Source organism: Apostichopus japonicus, chromosome 17, assembly GCF_037975245.1.
Source record: "Apostichopus japonicus isolate 1M-3 chromosome 17, ASM3797524v1, whole genome shotgun sequence".
NCBI lineage: Eukaryota > Metazoa > Echinodermata > Holothuroidea > Aspidochirotida > Stichopodidae > Apostichopus > Apostichopus japonicus.
In genome coordinates, this window is record NC_092577.1 from 35,678,518 (window position 1) to 35,691,435 (window position 12,918).

A 12,918-nucleotide genomic window follows, 5' to 3' on the forward strand; every position below is an offset into this window, starting at 1 on the left:
TTCCTTTCTCTCCTCCTTTTCTTTTTTTCCCCCTCCTTTTCCCTTTTTTCTTCTCTTTTTTCTCTCCTCTTTTCCTTACCCGGGGGGCGCGCGCCCCCAACGCCCCCCCCCCCTGGATACGCACCTGTCAATTATATCAGACGTTTAACTTAACTACTATATTACTGAAGGTTTTGCCGAAGGATGTTGCACAGGAAATAACTTTCTGTTTTCTATACTACCTAGCTCAGAAATTATTATATATAGATATAATAATCAGCATACGATGCTATCGGACGAACGAAATTGGAAGTCTGCCTAGATTTATTAGGTACACTGTATTTCGTAGTTACGGCGTGTGTGTTGGCAAGTATTGCGTCGTACAATACTTCGATCTATCACGCCACTGCAGTTCAATCATTAATATTTCGAACCATAAAAACGATAACAAGTTATGTTTTGTATTTCACTTTTGTTTTAGAATATGCTAACATCAACAAGGAAAAAGATGCGTGAATTGATGTAGAATAATGAATTGCGTTCTCCCTTAATTCACTTTTGTTTTTGGAGTATGTTGTTAAGAATCTCAGATTATTAATATGGGTATCTCTTAGGCAAATAAAAGACCGAGATATTCGATGGCAAACAATGTAGAGCTCATATAGAAGAGTAAAATGTACGGCACTGTTAGTTCAAAACTCCTATCTCAATATCTTGTCCCTACCTTTAGACAAAGGTTGATATATGAAATTACAAACAAAAACAATCACTTCAGAATAGAAATTCTTATTAGGATTCGATTTTAATTTAAATCAGTAAACAATAACAAAGATATGATGAAAAAACCTTCTAGTTACTAAATAAGTCTTTACATTCAACTATGTTAAAAGGGTAAACTTAATTTCAAGAGCGAATATTTGCTCGCTCTGAGCAAACCTTTAACAAAATCCTGCAGTTAAAGGATAAAACTAACCTAGCTTACACGGTATGGAAGATACAGTGACATATGACTGGAATCCCCAGCAAGAAAATGGACATGTGGGGATCACCACCGAGGGTTGCATATAGTTCAGATCACAGGGCTTGTAACCTGGGCTCACTTTTTACATAATATTCAATATATAATAATAATAATGATAACCAGCAGTTATTTTTACAACGCTTAAGCGACCATAAATGTGGGAGAAACCCGCAAAGGCTTATGGAGTACTACTTACACATCGGGTGGATTGCAGTTCCACATTTTAACTCAAATTTGGAATCTTTTTAAGTTAGGAAGTCATTTCAGATGGGAACACCGTAGGTTGCTTTTGGATGAAAGACCCACCTTACTATGCCCGGTTGCTAAGCCTCATAGCTTCAAATGCCATCGCCTTTATCCACTCGGCAAACGCACCGGTCCCATTGTAGCCAAAGATTTATTTGCTCTTGTCAAGTTTATCACTTACCAGTCAGCTTCTGTTTAAGGATCTTCTAGTAAGGCAAACTAAAAATATTTAGATCATATAATGAGCATATTAGTTATGTCACATTACAGTGAACCCATTTAAAGTTTTATTCTCAACCTTGAAAGTGGTTTCCACTTAGTACACCGCATATCACCCCAAACAATGGTATCACAAACGTCGGTACGGTCGAGGACGCTTTATCGGTGCGAAGGTTTTTGACAAACTTTCTTATGTACTCAATGTCCTTTACGTTATCAGTAGAAAACATCATATTGACTTTTATTTGAAAATCATCCCAAATGTATCGTAAATCCATTCCACCAACAACTACCAACCCCAAAAGAACAACCATAATTTTCTCTCCAACTACCATCAATTCAAACGGAATTAAGTGGTTCGTAGTTTCTGTTGTAGTTGAGTTTTCACCGCATTTAATCTCGCATATCCAGTTGTGGTTTAACCAGGCCGGAATTCCCATCTCTAATGGAACCATTTCAGAAGCATTACCGCCGCTAGAAGAATTCGAACGCCAAGTCAAAAATACCGTAATTCCGAACGAGGTGCTAAAAATGATCACATTTAACCAGGGAAATAACAACCTTCGGAGCTCTAAATATGTCTTAAATACGGATCGTACTCTCTTCAGACACTCGGATTGACTTTGACTGTTACTTTCAATGAAGAATAAGGTGCGCTTACCTTCAGCCTGTAACGCTTTACGATTCAAATATAGGAAGAAGCAGAATGTACAATAGAAATAAATGCTGGATATATTTGATACGGTACAAATGTACTCAGTAAAATGACGGCAATCGGCATCCTGATTAAACAAACAATATATCTCTAAGACCGTATTAAAGATTGCTGTCCCATAAAATAACATACAAACGCCAATTTTTGGCAACCTACCGGTGTTTTGAAAGTTTCCATTGTAAAATTTTTGCCAAAAACTTGTTTCGCTAAACAAATTTGTCCATGTCAAATCCGTCGTCAAATTCTTTTGTCCATATCGATTTTGAAAGTTAGCGAATATGCTCAAAAATTGTACGGAAGTGAGGACAGGCCAATAAAACAACACGAAGGATGTGTATCGTAAGAATTCCTTCCAATGGTGGAAAACACACTGAGTGTACCAGAACATAGTGAAAATCGAGGCAGAGATCATCAGGAGAATAGAACACATATAGGAAAAATACAATATTCGTTGTCGTTGCCGGGAAGGGCCTATAAGATGGAAAAATATTAGAAAGTGATTAGAAACAAAACATAGCAACCTCTTGTTCCTTACGTTAGAATGCAAAAGGTTTGAAATCAAATAATCGAAGGCGATGAACTGACGTCAGTCTTGGTCTTCGCCTTGTAATGACGGTACATTTTTTAATGAAATATATCTAATTATTACATGTCAACTTTCAAGCTTTCAGGGAAGTCAATTCAAGTCATATTTAATCGAATAAACATCTCAGATAACGTTATAATAACATTTCTTATCGTTTGAAACTGATTAGTTAAAATTTATGAAAACATATTTAAAAAGTAGCATGACTACGTTTTTTTCCTCCGCAATCTTGGTCACCAAAGCATTTAGCAACACGAACTTTAATCTTACAATAATGGAGGAATGGCAATAACTCAGTGTCTACATGACAATAAATCGGTAGATGAAGCAAGGTTTTATAAATCTACTGAGATTAGACAAAAGTAAACGGTAATGGTCTCGGCTTTGTGAAAATAAATCTGTGATTCTATCACACGACAGTAATTTGATGTCACCACAACGGTGATCAAAGCACTATAACCAATTAATAAAGATTTAACAATGACGGTGGCAAGGGAAGTTTGACTTGATTTATACTTTTGTGGGTAACTTTCTATTCTTAATGGCAGAAGTATTCTTTACAACTCGGTATCAGTTTGTTTGTTGTATGTGTGAGGTTTGGTTTGGTTTAGAGTTTGCTTACATATATTTGCGCCAGTTTCGTAATGAAAACTCCATCATCCAATGTATACATGAACATATATAGTATCTTCACTATCAAGCTTGACTCTAAGAGGGTAAGCTCTTTAAATTGAAATAAATTGTTCGTAATTATAAGCCGGGTAAAAACTTCTCAGTTGAATTTTCTTGAAGCAACCGTAACGGTATTAATCACCTCATCATTTATTAAACTTGAATTCGTTCATGTTTCACCTTCACTACATATATATTTTGAACATAAACATATTAGAAAACTGACAATTTATTAGATATTTTTAAATCATATATTCACAAACTATAGTTTACCACTGTGACAACGATAGATTAACGCAGATGGAAGGAATTAATGCAAAGGGACATAACTGACAAAGGAAGGAAACGGAGTCATTATGCTGTATAAAGACTTCCCTTTTAAACTAGCAATTTGTGTAATATCACAGTAGAATATTCCATAGTTTACTTATAATATATATATGGACAACATGTATAGAGTGATGCATAACTTCCTATATAAGCTTTCACTATCATATAGTTAAATAGAAATATGTACATGGATGGAACATTGCACAACACACTGAATCATACTGTAAGTGTCCCATACATTAGTTCAGTCAATATAAATCTCGATCTATAAGAATGTACTTAACAGAGGATTGCTCTATGTTTGTCATTTGAAAAGGTACAAGTTGCAACTTACAAATAGGAAGAGCGAATCATTGTAACTTACCGTTTAGTATGTTTCTATCAGCACCTGTACTCCAGGTTTCAACTGACGCAGACCTTTCGATTATACCCAAGTACCATGCCAGCAATCTCCACACAAACACCCGGCGTCTCTTTTCATATCGAGCACCGTTTTTTCCCGGGAGTGTTTTGTCCAGTAAGCTTTGGTTTTCCATCAAAATGTCTTCTTAGATACACTTTGAACTGTGCAAGACTTGAAAAAGAATACAAGAAACAGACAAAATTCTCGAAAGATGAAAGACCAAAACATATGGAAAAGTTTAGGCTATAAAAGAGTATTTGCTCTACAAAGCCACACAGACTAAAATCCGCCGATGTTATGAGTCACCGGTATGAATATGCATATTGACAGGCGGACTGTTTCATTACCGGCAAGGGGATTGTATTTGTTTCTAAATGAATTGATGCTAAAATAATTATAGCAGTGAATGTAAACGAACACTGAGACATGACGTTGTGTTTATACATTTATTTGTCTGCACACCTTTTAATCGAACTTGAGAAAATAACATTTGTTACAAATCAATTGGTTGTAAAAGCAAAATAAAGAGTTACCCACTTACAGTGGTATCATCCACACAAACAACCAGTGATAGTCCTAACGATAGCTTTAGCCTACGTACATACGAGTGTTAACCTAACTGTACGAAACCATATGCATTAATACATACAGCACGGTAGGCCTGTACGTTCGCTACAAACGTTTACGTGGGCAATTTATATCACTATATTCATCCTATTTCAAAGGAAACTATGAAATAGGATTCTCAACTTGTTAATTTATGTTTATTGCAATGTCGTCATCTTATTTCATTGCATATTACTTAACAAATCTCGAAATTCACCTCAGAAATCACAATACGATTGTCGGACGAAGCATCAGTGAGAATGTTGTTGATACACAAGCTGATTCGTGACGTAGCTCATGAATAAATAATGAGGCGTTATAATGAGGTTTTCGAAGAAAAATTTCTAACGGAAACTTTCATTTGATGGAAAAAAGACATACAGTGAACATTAACCAATCAGAAATAGGCTTATATAATATGAAAGAACAGAATTTGAAGTTAGTTGCGCAAGTTTAGCCATGCAGTTTGATCAAACGGTCTGAGAATTCGAGTAGTTTGAAGTTAGCGTCCTTGTAAAATAAACGAATATGCAAGCACATAAATCCGACTGGACTAAAAATTTAAACTTTTTTAATCGGAAAACGACATACAGTAAAGTTCAGATTAATGATGATTGGTTAAAAGATTATGAAAGAGAAATGTTTAAACTACTGTAATTTGTTTTAGCCGATATCAGTAAATGATATCGGTACATTGATTTTTTTTCAAAAGATCGCGATACGGTCGTTTTGGAAGGTATAAAACACACACTTAAGGCCCGAGGTCGACTATGCACGGATCAAATGATCGCCACCTTTCCATATGCCTTCTACAGAAACTGTCTCGGTCTCAATAATTCCGTGCACTCTCTCACCATTGGTTTCCAAGTCATAGTAAACACACATGTAAAATTGTTTAGAGATTAAACTATACTAAGACATATATGTATCTAGCATGACTTTCCATTCGATCCTATCGTAAGGCTAACGACACAAACAGGAGTAATATCGACTCTATATGGAGGATGCCACCTTAGCAAACTGTATGCATGTGACCTTCAACCCCGTTTCCTATACGCTGTTAAATGTTTGTCAGTGGATTTCCAATGAGGAACTGAAATCACTTTGACATATAGAAACAAGGAAGTCCCTTCCTATATTTGATTTGCAGCGTGCAACCGCTATAGTTGCCGTTGTGAAGATTGTTTTGTATTGGAAATACATACCCACGCAGTACGATATATTACTCATATATGCCAACGTTACTGCAACGGGTCAAAACGGATGTTTCCTGATGCATGCACTTCTAGTCGGACTTCTATAGTTCATTTAGGTTGTTATTGTTGTAATCTATATTTCTTGTACCGTTTTAGTAATAATTCAAGCACAATCGCGAATTGATTCAGACAGCGATTTTACTATTCGTACTATAATGACTTTCGAGAATTCTTTGTAGGCTAAAAGTTCATTTCTTACAAACTTCGTACGCTATCTGGAAGCATACATTAAATGGTAAACTTGTCACTATAGTCAGAAGTTAGACTACAATCGCCGATCAAAATGATACCACACGAAAGCGAGTTGACTCAAAAGCCTTCGTTTGAAAAAAGACGAGTGTTACCAGTATTCTTGGTGGCTCTAATGTGGAGTCTCGGATTAATAGAATGGTCACAACCTGAGATATTCCGGACCCGCGAGAAAGTGGAGAAACCGTACCCTTTCTATACCACAGGTCAGTGTAAGAATTAAAGAACGTAATCAGTAATGCCACCAAATATGGTGAAAATTCAAATAATGGTTAGTACCCATGATCAAATTGTTATAATAATTTTTGTTTAAGTCGTTTCGCAACAAGGTATTTAACTGGATCAGGGCCTCAATAAAAGCAGTTTAGAAAACGTCTAGCACGTTTTACATATTATTTTAAGGTCACTATAGTATTGCTACCAATAAAATGGAAAATAAATTAATGGTCAATCAGTAGGCCCAAATTCAAGTAGCATTCATCATACATCACCCTAGAAGAGGCTCACTAATATACAGCTAATTGTCTCTAACTGAACTCTCATCACTAAGACACATTCGGACCGTCAGAACAGCCAGCCGGGGATTATTTTTGGAAACGTTGACTAGTTTTATCAGACTAAATGTAGCGACCAAATGATAATGTTGACCTTTAATATGAGTCGGTCCCATAATTAATTTAGGTGCGAATGCGCGAAAGTCAGAAACTTAACTTAACTACACTTTATAATATCTATCAGTTTGGATGATAAGGGTACGTAGAACCATTTGTTTATAATAATTTCGCGTAACTGGTACCTGATTCAGTTTCACTCAACCGTCTCCTGCTAATTTGCATGTTTGCTTACTGATCAGTCAGTAATCCAAAGCGTCATTATAGGCCTACCTCAGAAGCAATGTACAAAGTCGTTCCCCATTTGCTTTTGGCATTCTATTAAGTACTTGCGTCGTTCCTGACATGATTTTAGGCCAAAATAAAATGACTAAATTTTATATTTTGTATTTTTGTTGAAAGCAGATGAAATAATTACAAACTTGTGTTAACAAATACATAGTCTTAAAAAGTACGCGAGGTCGTTAGTAGTTCATATCAACAACAAAATGGCCCCCGGAAATTGTAAAACGATGTCAAGGTGAATGGCCACAAGATGACACTTTCTGAATGGCATATTACTGTTCCTGGGCCAAGGCTCTGTGTTTCGACCTTGGAGTAACCTACACAACCAACACTCATTGGCACTTCAAAACTACAGTATTGAAACAAACCATGTAGACTATTGCAAACCGTAATCACATAGCGAGTGACGTCGGATGACAAAGGCTCCAGCCATCAAGTAACATATCCATTCTTATTATCGTATATTGGGTAACTAAAAGTAGGCTACGGTATCAAAGTTGGTAGCAGTGGCTATTTTATCTAACATAAACCAGATATTGTAGCTTCATGGCTAGCGCCATCTATTTCAATTCTATGGGTTAGTGTAGGCATGGAGGTAAGAACAGAGTTTTGACCTCCATGGTGTAGGGTAGTCTGCGAAGCCGTAGTTTTTGTTGAAATGGATCACACACTCCATTAAAGGCATAAATATTGCCTTACAAATTAATTGTAAATTGTCTGGCTGGTTTGACAGAATGTTATGTTTTGCAAAATGCCAATTTATAAGAATCCATTTATTAACTGCTAAGCAACATTAATCCACCATGGTTTTATATTTTATGCAAAGACAACTAGCTAATTGGGGTTATTTCCAATTTTGAAGAAAGCAAATAATCATAATTTTTCACTGTCACAAATGGAAACGCAGGAATAATTGAATTGCTGTTTTAAGCGCTATTTGAACGGTAATAGTTTCACTTTTGTATATTGATAACTCACATACGCCCGTGTTGACAATCGGGCAAGTGTGTACCGGAAGTTTTCAGAACACTGAAACATTCAAACATATAACGATTACCTTATTGTCTGATAAGGATCCTTACGAATATTATTTTATATAGACTAGCTGTTGTTTGATTAATTGATTGGCGGATTGATTAACTGATTGGTTTTGTTTTATTTAATGATCGCTTGATTGTTTGCCTTATTATAATTAACTTTCTTGTTTGAATGATTGATTTTTTAAATATTTTTTATTGAATGATTGATTGATTGTAGCTTGCATAACTCGGCTTAGTTGTTCTCTCTCTTTCTTTCTCTCTTTTCCAATACAGTGACCGGGAAGTGGACACGACGAATTCTCAGCGTAACCTCACGTCTTTATCTGGTCACACTCTCCTCAGTGTATTTTTATTGTGGTTATACCTATGTTGTACGCTTCTTTGGTAAAAACCATAACTTCTACCATTTTGCCTCCTTCTTAATCACTTATTGGCCATTGATGATCTCTGTTCAGCTGATAAGTTTAATGACGAGTGTTTGTAGATGGTCTCACAACAATGATTATAATCAAATTGATGGTCAATGGTGGACTGTCTTCAGCGAGTCATCGATAGTACGTAGATTCCATTCCTTTGAAATGTCTCGATTTATCCCTCCAAACTGCAAACCCCTTTTGCTCTTCTCTTTTTGTGGTCTGGTCAACATGTCCATGTTAATCGTTCACTTTCATTTGGCAAATGCGAATTCGGAAAAGACAAGAAGTGCCCCACATTTCTATGTAGAACATATAGTGTCATTACTTAGCACGTGGTATTTCTCGACGTTTTGCTACTTTCTTTACCTTCAGCGGTTAGCGATAGAATTTCGTTTCGAAAACCTCATATGGTTTGTGAAGAAACATTCCAACTGTTTGGTGACTTGTCAAATTAAACTCAACGACTGTTTCAAAGACTATCTGAGCGTCCGAAGGTTAGTACGTCCTTGGATAACTTTAGTAATTAGTGCAACCACTTTTGGGTTAGCTGTTCACGTCGCGTGGAATTACAAAGCGATTGGACATGAAGACGTCAGTGGTTATTCTACCGTTCTACCTCTTGCGAAGAATATTTCAATGGTAACCATCTCGCCAGAAAAAAAGGCTGATTTTTACTTCCTGGATACTCTCATCTTTACCAATAAAGTTTCGGTTTTGTTCTTATCATTATTAGCAGTTGGTGGCACAGATATAAACCATATTTGGAAGCGTTGTGCCTTTACTTTGAACATAATACGCTCGTCGAAATATGAGAAGTTTTGGAAAGGCATGTCAAAGTTAATCAGGCACTTGAATACAGATACAGCTGGTGATACCATCCTAGACATTTTACTTCCCGTATTACTATTAGCCCTCGGAATATTGGGTCTGCAGAATTTCGACTTCTAGTATGCAATGTGGTATAAACGAGACAGGTATATGTATTATGAAAATATATGTGTTACACATTCCTCGGACTAGAAAATACCGTGCTGACCTCATAAAAAGTATATATCTTTTTTGCTTTTATGAAAAAATGTTTTATGTTTGAACTTTATAATGTTTATCGGCTGCAAAGAAAGAAACAACACTTCTGTTATAATAAGAAGTAAATTCCATAGTGTCTTTGATGGAACTGAATTTGCAATTCAATTAACAATAGGTGCATCTGCCATCGTTTCTTTGGAAGAGTTATGAAAAATATTTCCCCGTTTGAAGTGCCATTTCTAGTTCTTTAATTTTGGTTTGAAAAACCAAAAAAAAATAACATTTAAAATTCTGTATTGGACTACGGAGCTTACGTCATATTCGAGGTAGACTTAAAGGAGCTATCCGTGTCTAGTATACGTAGTTCAAACCAAAAATAGCTGTAGAAACATTATGCCTATACTAGTAATCTATTTTGCTGTACAATAATGTGTTTACTTTTAATTTTCTGTCTCAATACATCTTTAATATTTTATTTTGAGTTCTGTTATTCATCTGTAAGAAGCAGACTTTGATAATTAGCTTCTTGGATGGCCAAGTTTAGAAATAAAATATGTAAGTTACCGATTTTCTCATTTCTTTACATAATGATTTTATCATTCTGTATATATATATATCATTATATATCATATATAAATATATATCATATATATATATATATATATATATATATGTATGAATATATATATATATACATGTATATATATATATATATAATGAAAGAGGAAATAGATATATATATATATATATATATATATATATAATGAAAGAGTAAAGAATATTTTGACTGAATCGAAATTCAACACAAAGTCTGGACGTTAAATCTGCATGGTTAGTTGCACATTTGTTCAAATTGTAATATACTACTACTTACTTGTTTGTTGTCAATTATCAAATTACCTTTAGACAGTGACGTTAGGCAAGTGTACTCTGTGTTTCTGACTCTTTTAAATCTCTCCTGAAATGGTTTGAAAATAATTACCATTTGAAAGGAAAACATTTCTGCACCACTGCCCCTTTTTGGTTTCGATGATAATCGTCACCTATGCAGTCATGCTGGCGGATGATTGCGTGTATGTGTGTGTGTGAGTATGTGTGGGTGTATGCGTGTGCGTGTATGTTTGTGTGTGTGTGTGTGACGCCGCGCTTGTAAACACGATATTTCAGGAGGGAAGCTTAGACCATCTCATATTTGGTGATTAGGTGTACTACCTTTAGTAGAAGAAGCCTATTGTTTCTAGAGAAGGACAAAAGTCATAATGGGTCACCAGGGGTTAAATTGTGAAAACCTTGTAAACACGATATCTCAAGAAAGGGAGCTTGGATCAATCTTGTATTTCGTGTGAAGGAGAACCACATTAAGTAGAAGTCTTTTGTTGATTGTGGAGGTCAGAGTTCATTTGGTGTCACTAGGGGTGAAATTGTGACAACCTTGTAAACACGATATCTCAAGAAGGGAAGCTTGGATAAATCTTGTATTTCGTGTGAAGGAGAACCACATTAAGTAGAAGTCTTTTGTTGATTGTGGAGGTCAGAGTTCATTTGGTGTCACTAGGGGTGAAATTGTGACAACCTTGTAAACACGATATCTCAAGAAGGGAAGCTTGGATCAATCTTGTATTCCGTGTAAAGCAGTACCACATTAAGTAGAAGTCTTTTGCTTTTTGTGGAGGTCAAAGATAATTTGGAGTCACCAGAGGCCAAATTGTGGAAACATTGTTTTATAATCTACCGTATCTACCACCGACCAGCCTGTTTGATAACATGTGCGTTACGCCCTATAGGAATAAGAGGCTGTTGGCATTGGAAATAAGCTTATGGGCATCCGTATAGAGCTATAGAGTATAGAGGCTTAGCTGCTTATTTATGATTTCTGCGACATGTTTTACTTTGTTCATAACTTACTTTTGGTAGTAATAAGGTTTAAATTCCATACCCCACAGAAACAAAGTTTTCCAATGTGCAATTACTTAGCACCATGTATCTGCCTAAGTGCCTAATCTTTTGTTCATAGAAAGTATTGATGTTGTAGGTCTGTACTATGGAGACTTGAACATTAGTCATCGTGGCGAGTAAATTTTGCGTTTCGGCGAGTAGGCTTTAAGTCGCGGTCGCCAAATACCGTTAACATTTGCCAAGGCCTGAAAAACCTTTAAAACATGATTTCTCCTGGTAGAAATCGTGGATACTTTTCTTAGGCTACATGGTGTATGGATTTGCCATATTGAGTACAAGAATCCTGTTGCTTGTGAAGTCAAATCTCATTTGAGGTCACCAGAGGTCAAACTCTGAAATGCCTTTTACATGGTACCTAACGTTGGGAATCGTGGATACTTCTCATACTTGATGTGTGGATGCATCACATTGAGTACAAGACCCCTGTTGTTTTTGGTGAAGGTGTATATTGTCACGTCAAGTAGACTGACCTGTGTATACCATGCCATTGTGTAATTGTACATCAACATATTGGTTCGGACCTTTCATATTGTCACATCTATTTCTGGATTACAAGCAGAAGTCTAGTACAATGAAGCCATCGAAACCTCAATGCGTTTCGCATTCTTTTTGATGATGAAATAGTTCAGGTGTTTAATGTAAGATATATAACCTGCCATATTGTAGGAATCAATGTGATAAATACACCCTTTCCAATCATACCAAATGCATGTTATGATATTGTGACTACTCGCCCCTTTCTGTGTATGTCTTCCCATTCGCTATACCATGCATTTATCCGTCTACTTTAGATGAACGCACCCACTCATAATGCAACCAATTAGCGTGTTACCTATGACCTTCACAGAGACATCGTATGCAGCTGAACAACTGCTTCTTATCAAACACACAGTCCATTCCACTACCACAGCCTACACTCTTATTTTACATGAGCCAAATTTGGTCATGCGTCCTAGGTGTGACACCAGTGCCCTGAGAAACGTCTACCCGTTCGCGGCGAAAATATGCGTAAGGAATTTCCAAGGGATAAAACCTCATCTTGTCAAAAGTGTATATCCTCATACTGTGTGTGTAAGTAGGGCTACTCTCCTAGCACAAACTTCAGCGGCTGGTACGCCGGTGCACTCTCGTTTCTCCGGATTTTATTTGGAACTTTTCTTTTCATCCTGAAGTATTCATCAGATTCCGAGTAGATCTGACGACTTATATTTTGTTACTTCCAACTCAAGACAACGATTTTCAATTGAACAGGTAAATAGATCAGTATTCTTTGAAATACTAAAGCATTTTTAAATGAATTTT

At 36.1% G+C, this 12,918-nt stretch overlaps 2 protein-coding genes and 1 long non-coding RNA gene across 12 annotated transcripts in view; 2 read left to right on the plus strand and 1 right to left on the minus strand.

Moving 5' to 3' along the window:
- Positions 1 to 202: 202 nt before the first annotated feature.
- LOC139984671 (uncharacterized) lies at positions 203 to 5,647 on the minus strand. 3 transcript variants are annotated; one of them, XR_011799142.1, is made up of 3 exons: positions 5,632 to 5,647; positions 4,133 to 4,342; positions 203 to 2,651 (listed from the first exon to the last, which is right to left on the minus strand). It is a non-coding gene; the product is annotated as an uncharacterized lncRNA (long non-coding RNA). The 3 variants fall into 3 exon arrangements; XR_011799141.1 differs by having other exon boundaries at positions 5,529 to 5,642; XR_011799140.1 differs by lacking the exon at positions 5,632 to 5,647 and adding an exon at positions 4,995 to 5,602.
- A 229-nt stretch (positions 5,648 to 5,876) lies between these two features.
- Positions 5,877 to 10,228, plus strand: LOC139984669 (uncharacterized). The gene is made up of 2 exons (XM_071998674.1): positions 5,877 to 6,488; positions 8,492 to 10,228. Exons 1-2 carry the CDS (start codon positions 6,317 to 6,319, stop codon positions 9,580 to 9,582), a joined length of 1,263 nt encoding a protein of 420 aa, XP_071854775.1. The 5' UTR covers positions 5,877 to 6,316; the 3' UTR covers positions 9,583 to 10,228.
- A 2,484-nt stretch (positions 10,229 to 12,712) lies between these two features.
- The window catches only part of LOC139984665 (twitchin-like), a 114,311-nt gene continuing 114,105 nt past the window's right edge, over positions 12,713 to 12,918 (plus strand). For all 8 annotated transcript variants that reach the window (XM_071998653.1, XM_071998656.1, XM_071998654.1 and 5 more), the window contains exon 1: positions 12,713 to 12,867. The gene's annotated coding sequence lies outside the window, so the exon portion shown is untranslated. The remainder of the gene's footprint in view (positions 12,868 to 12,918) is intronic.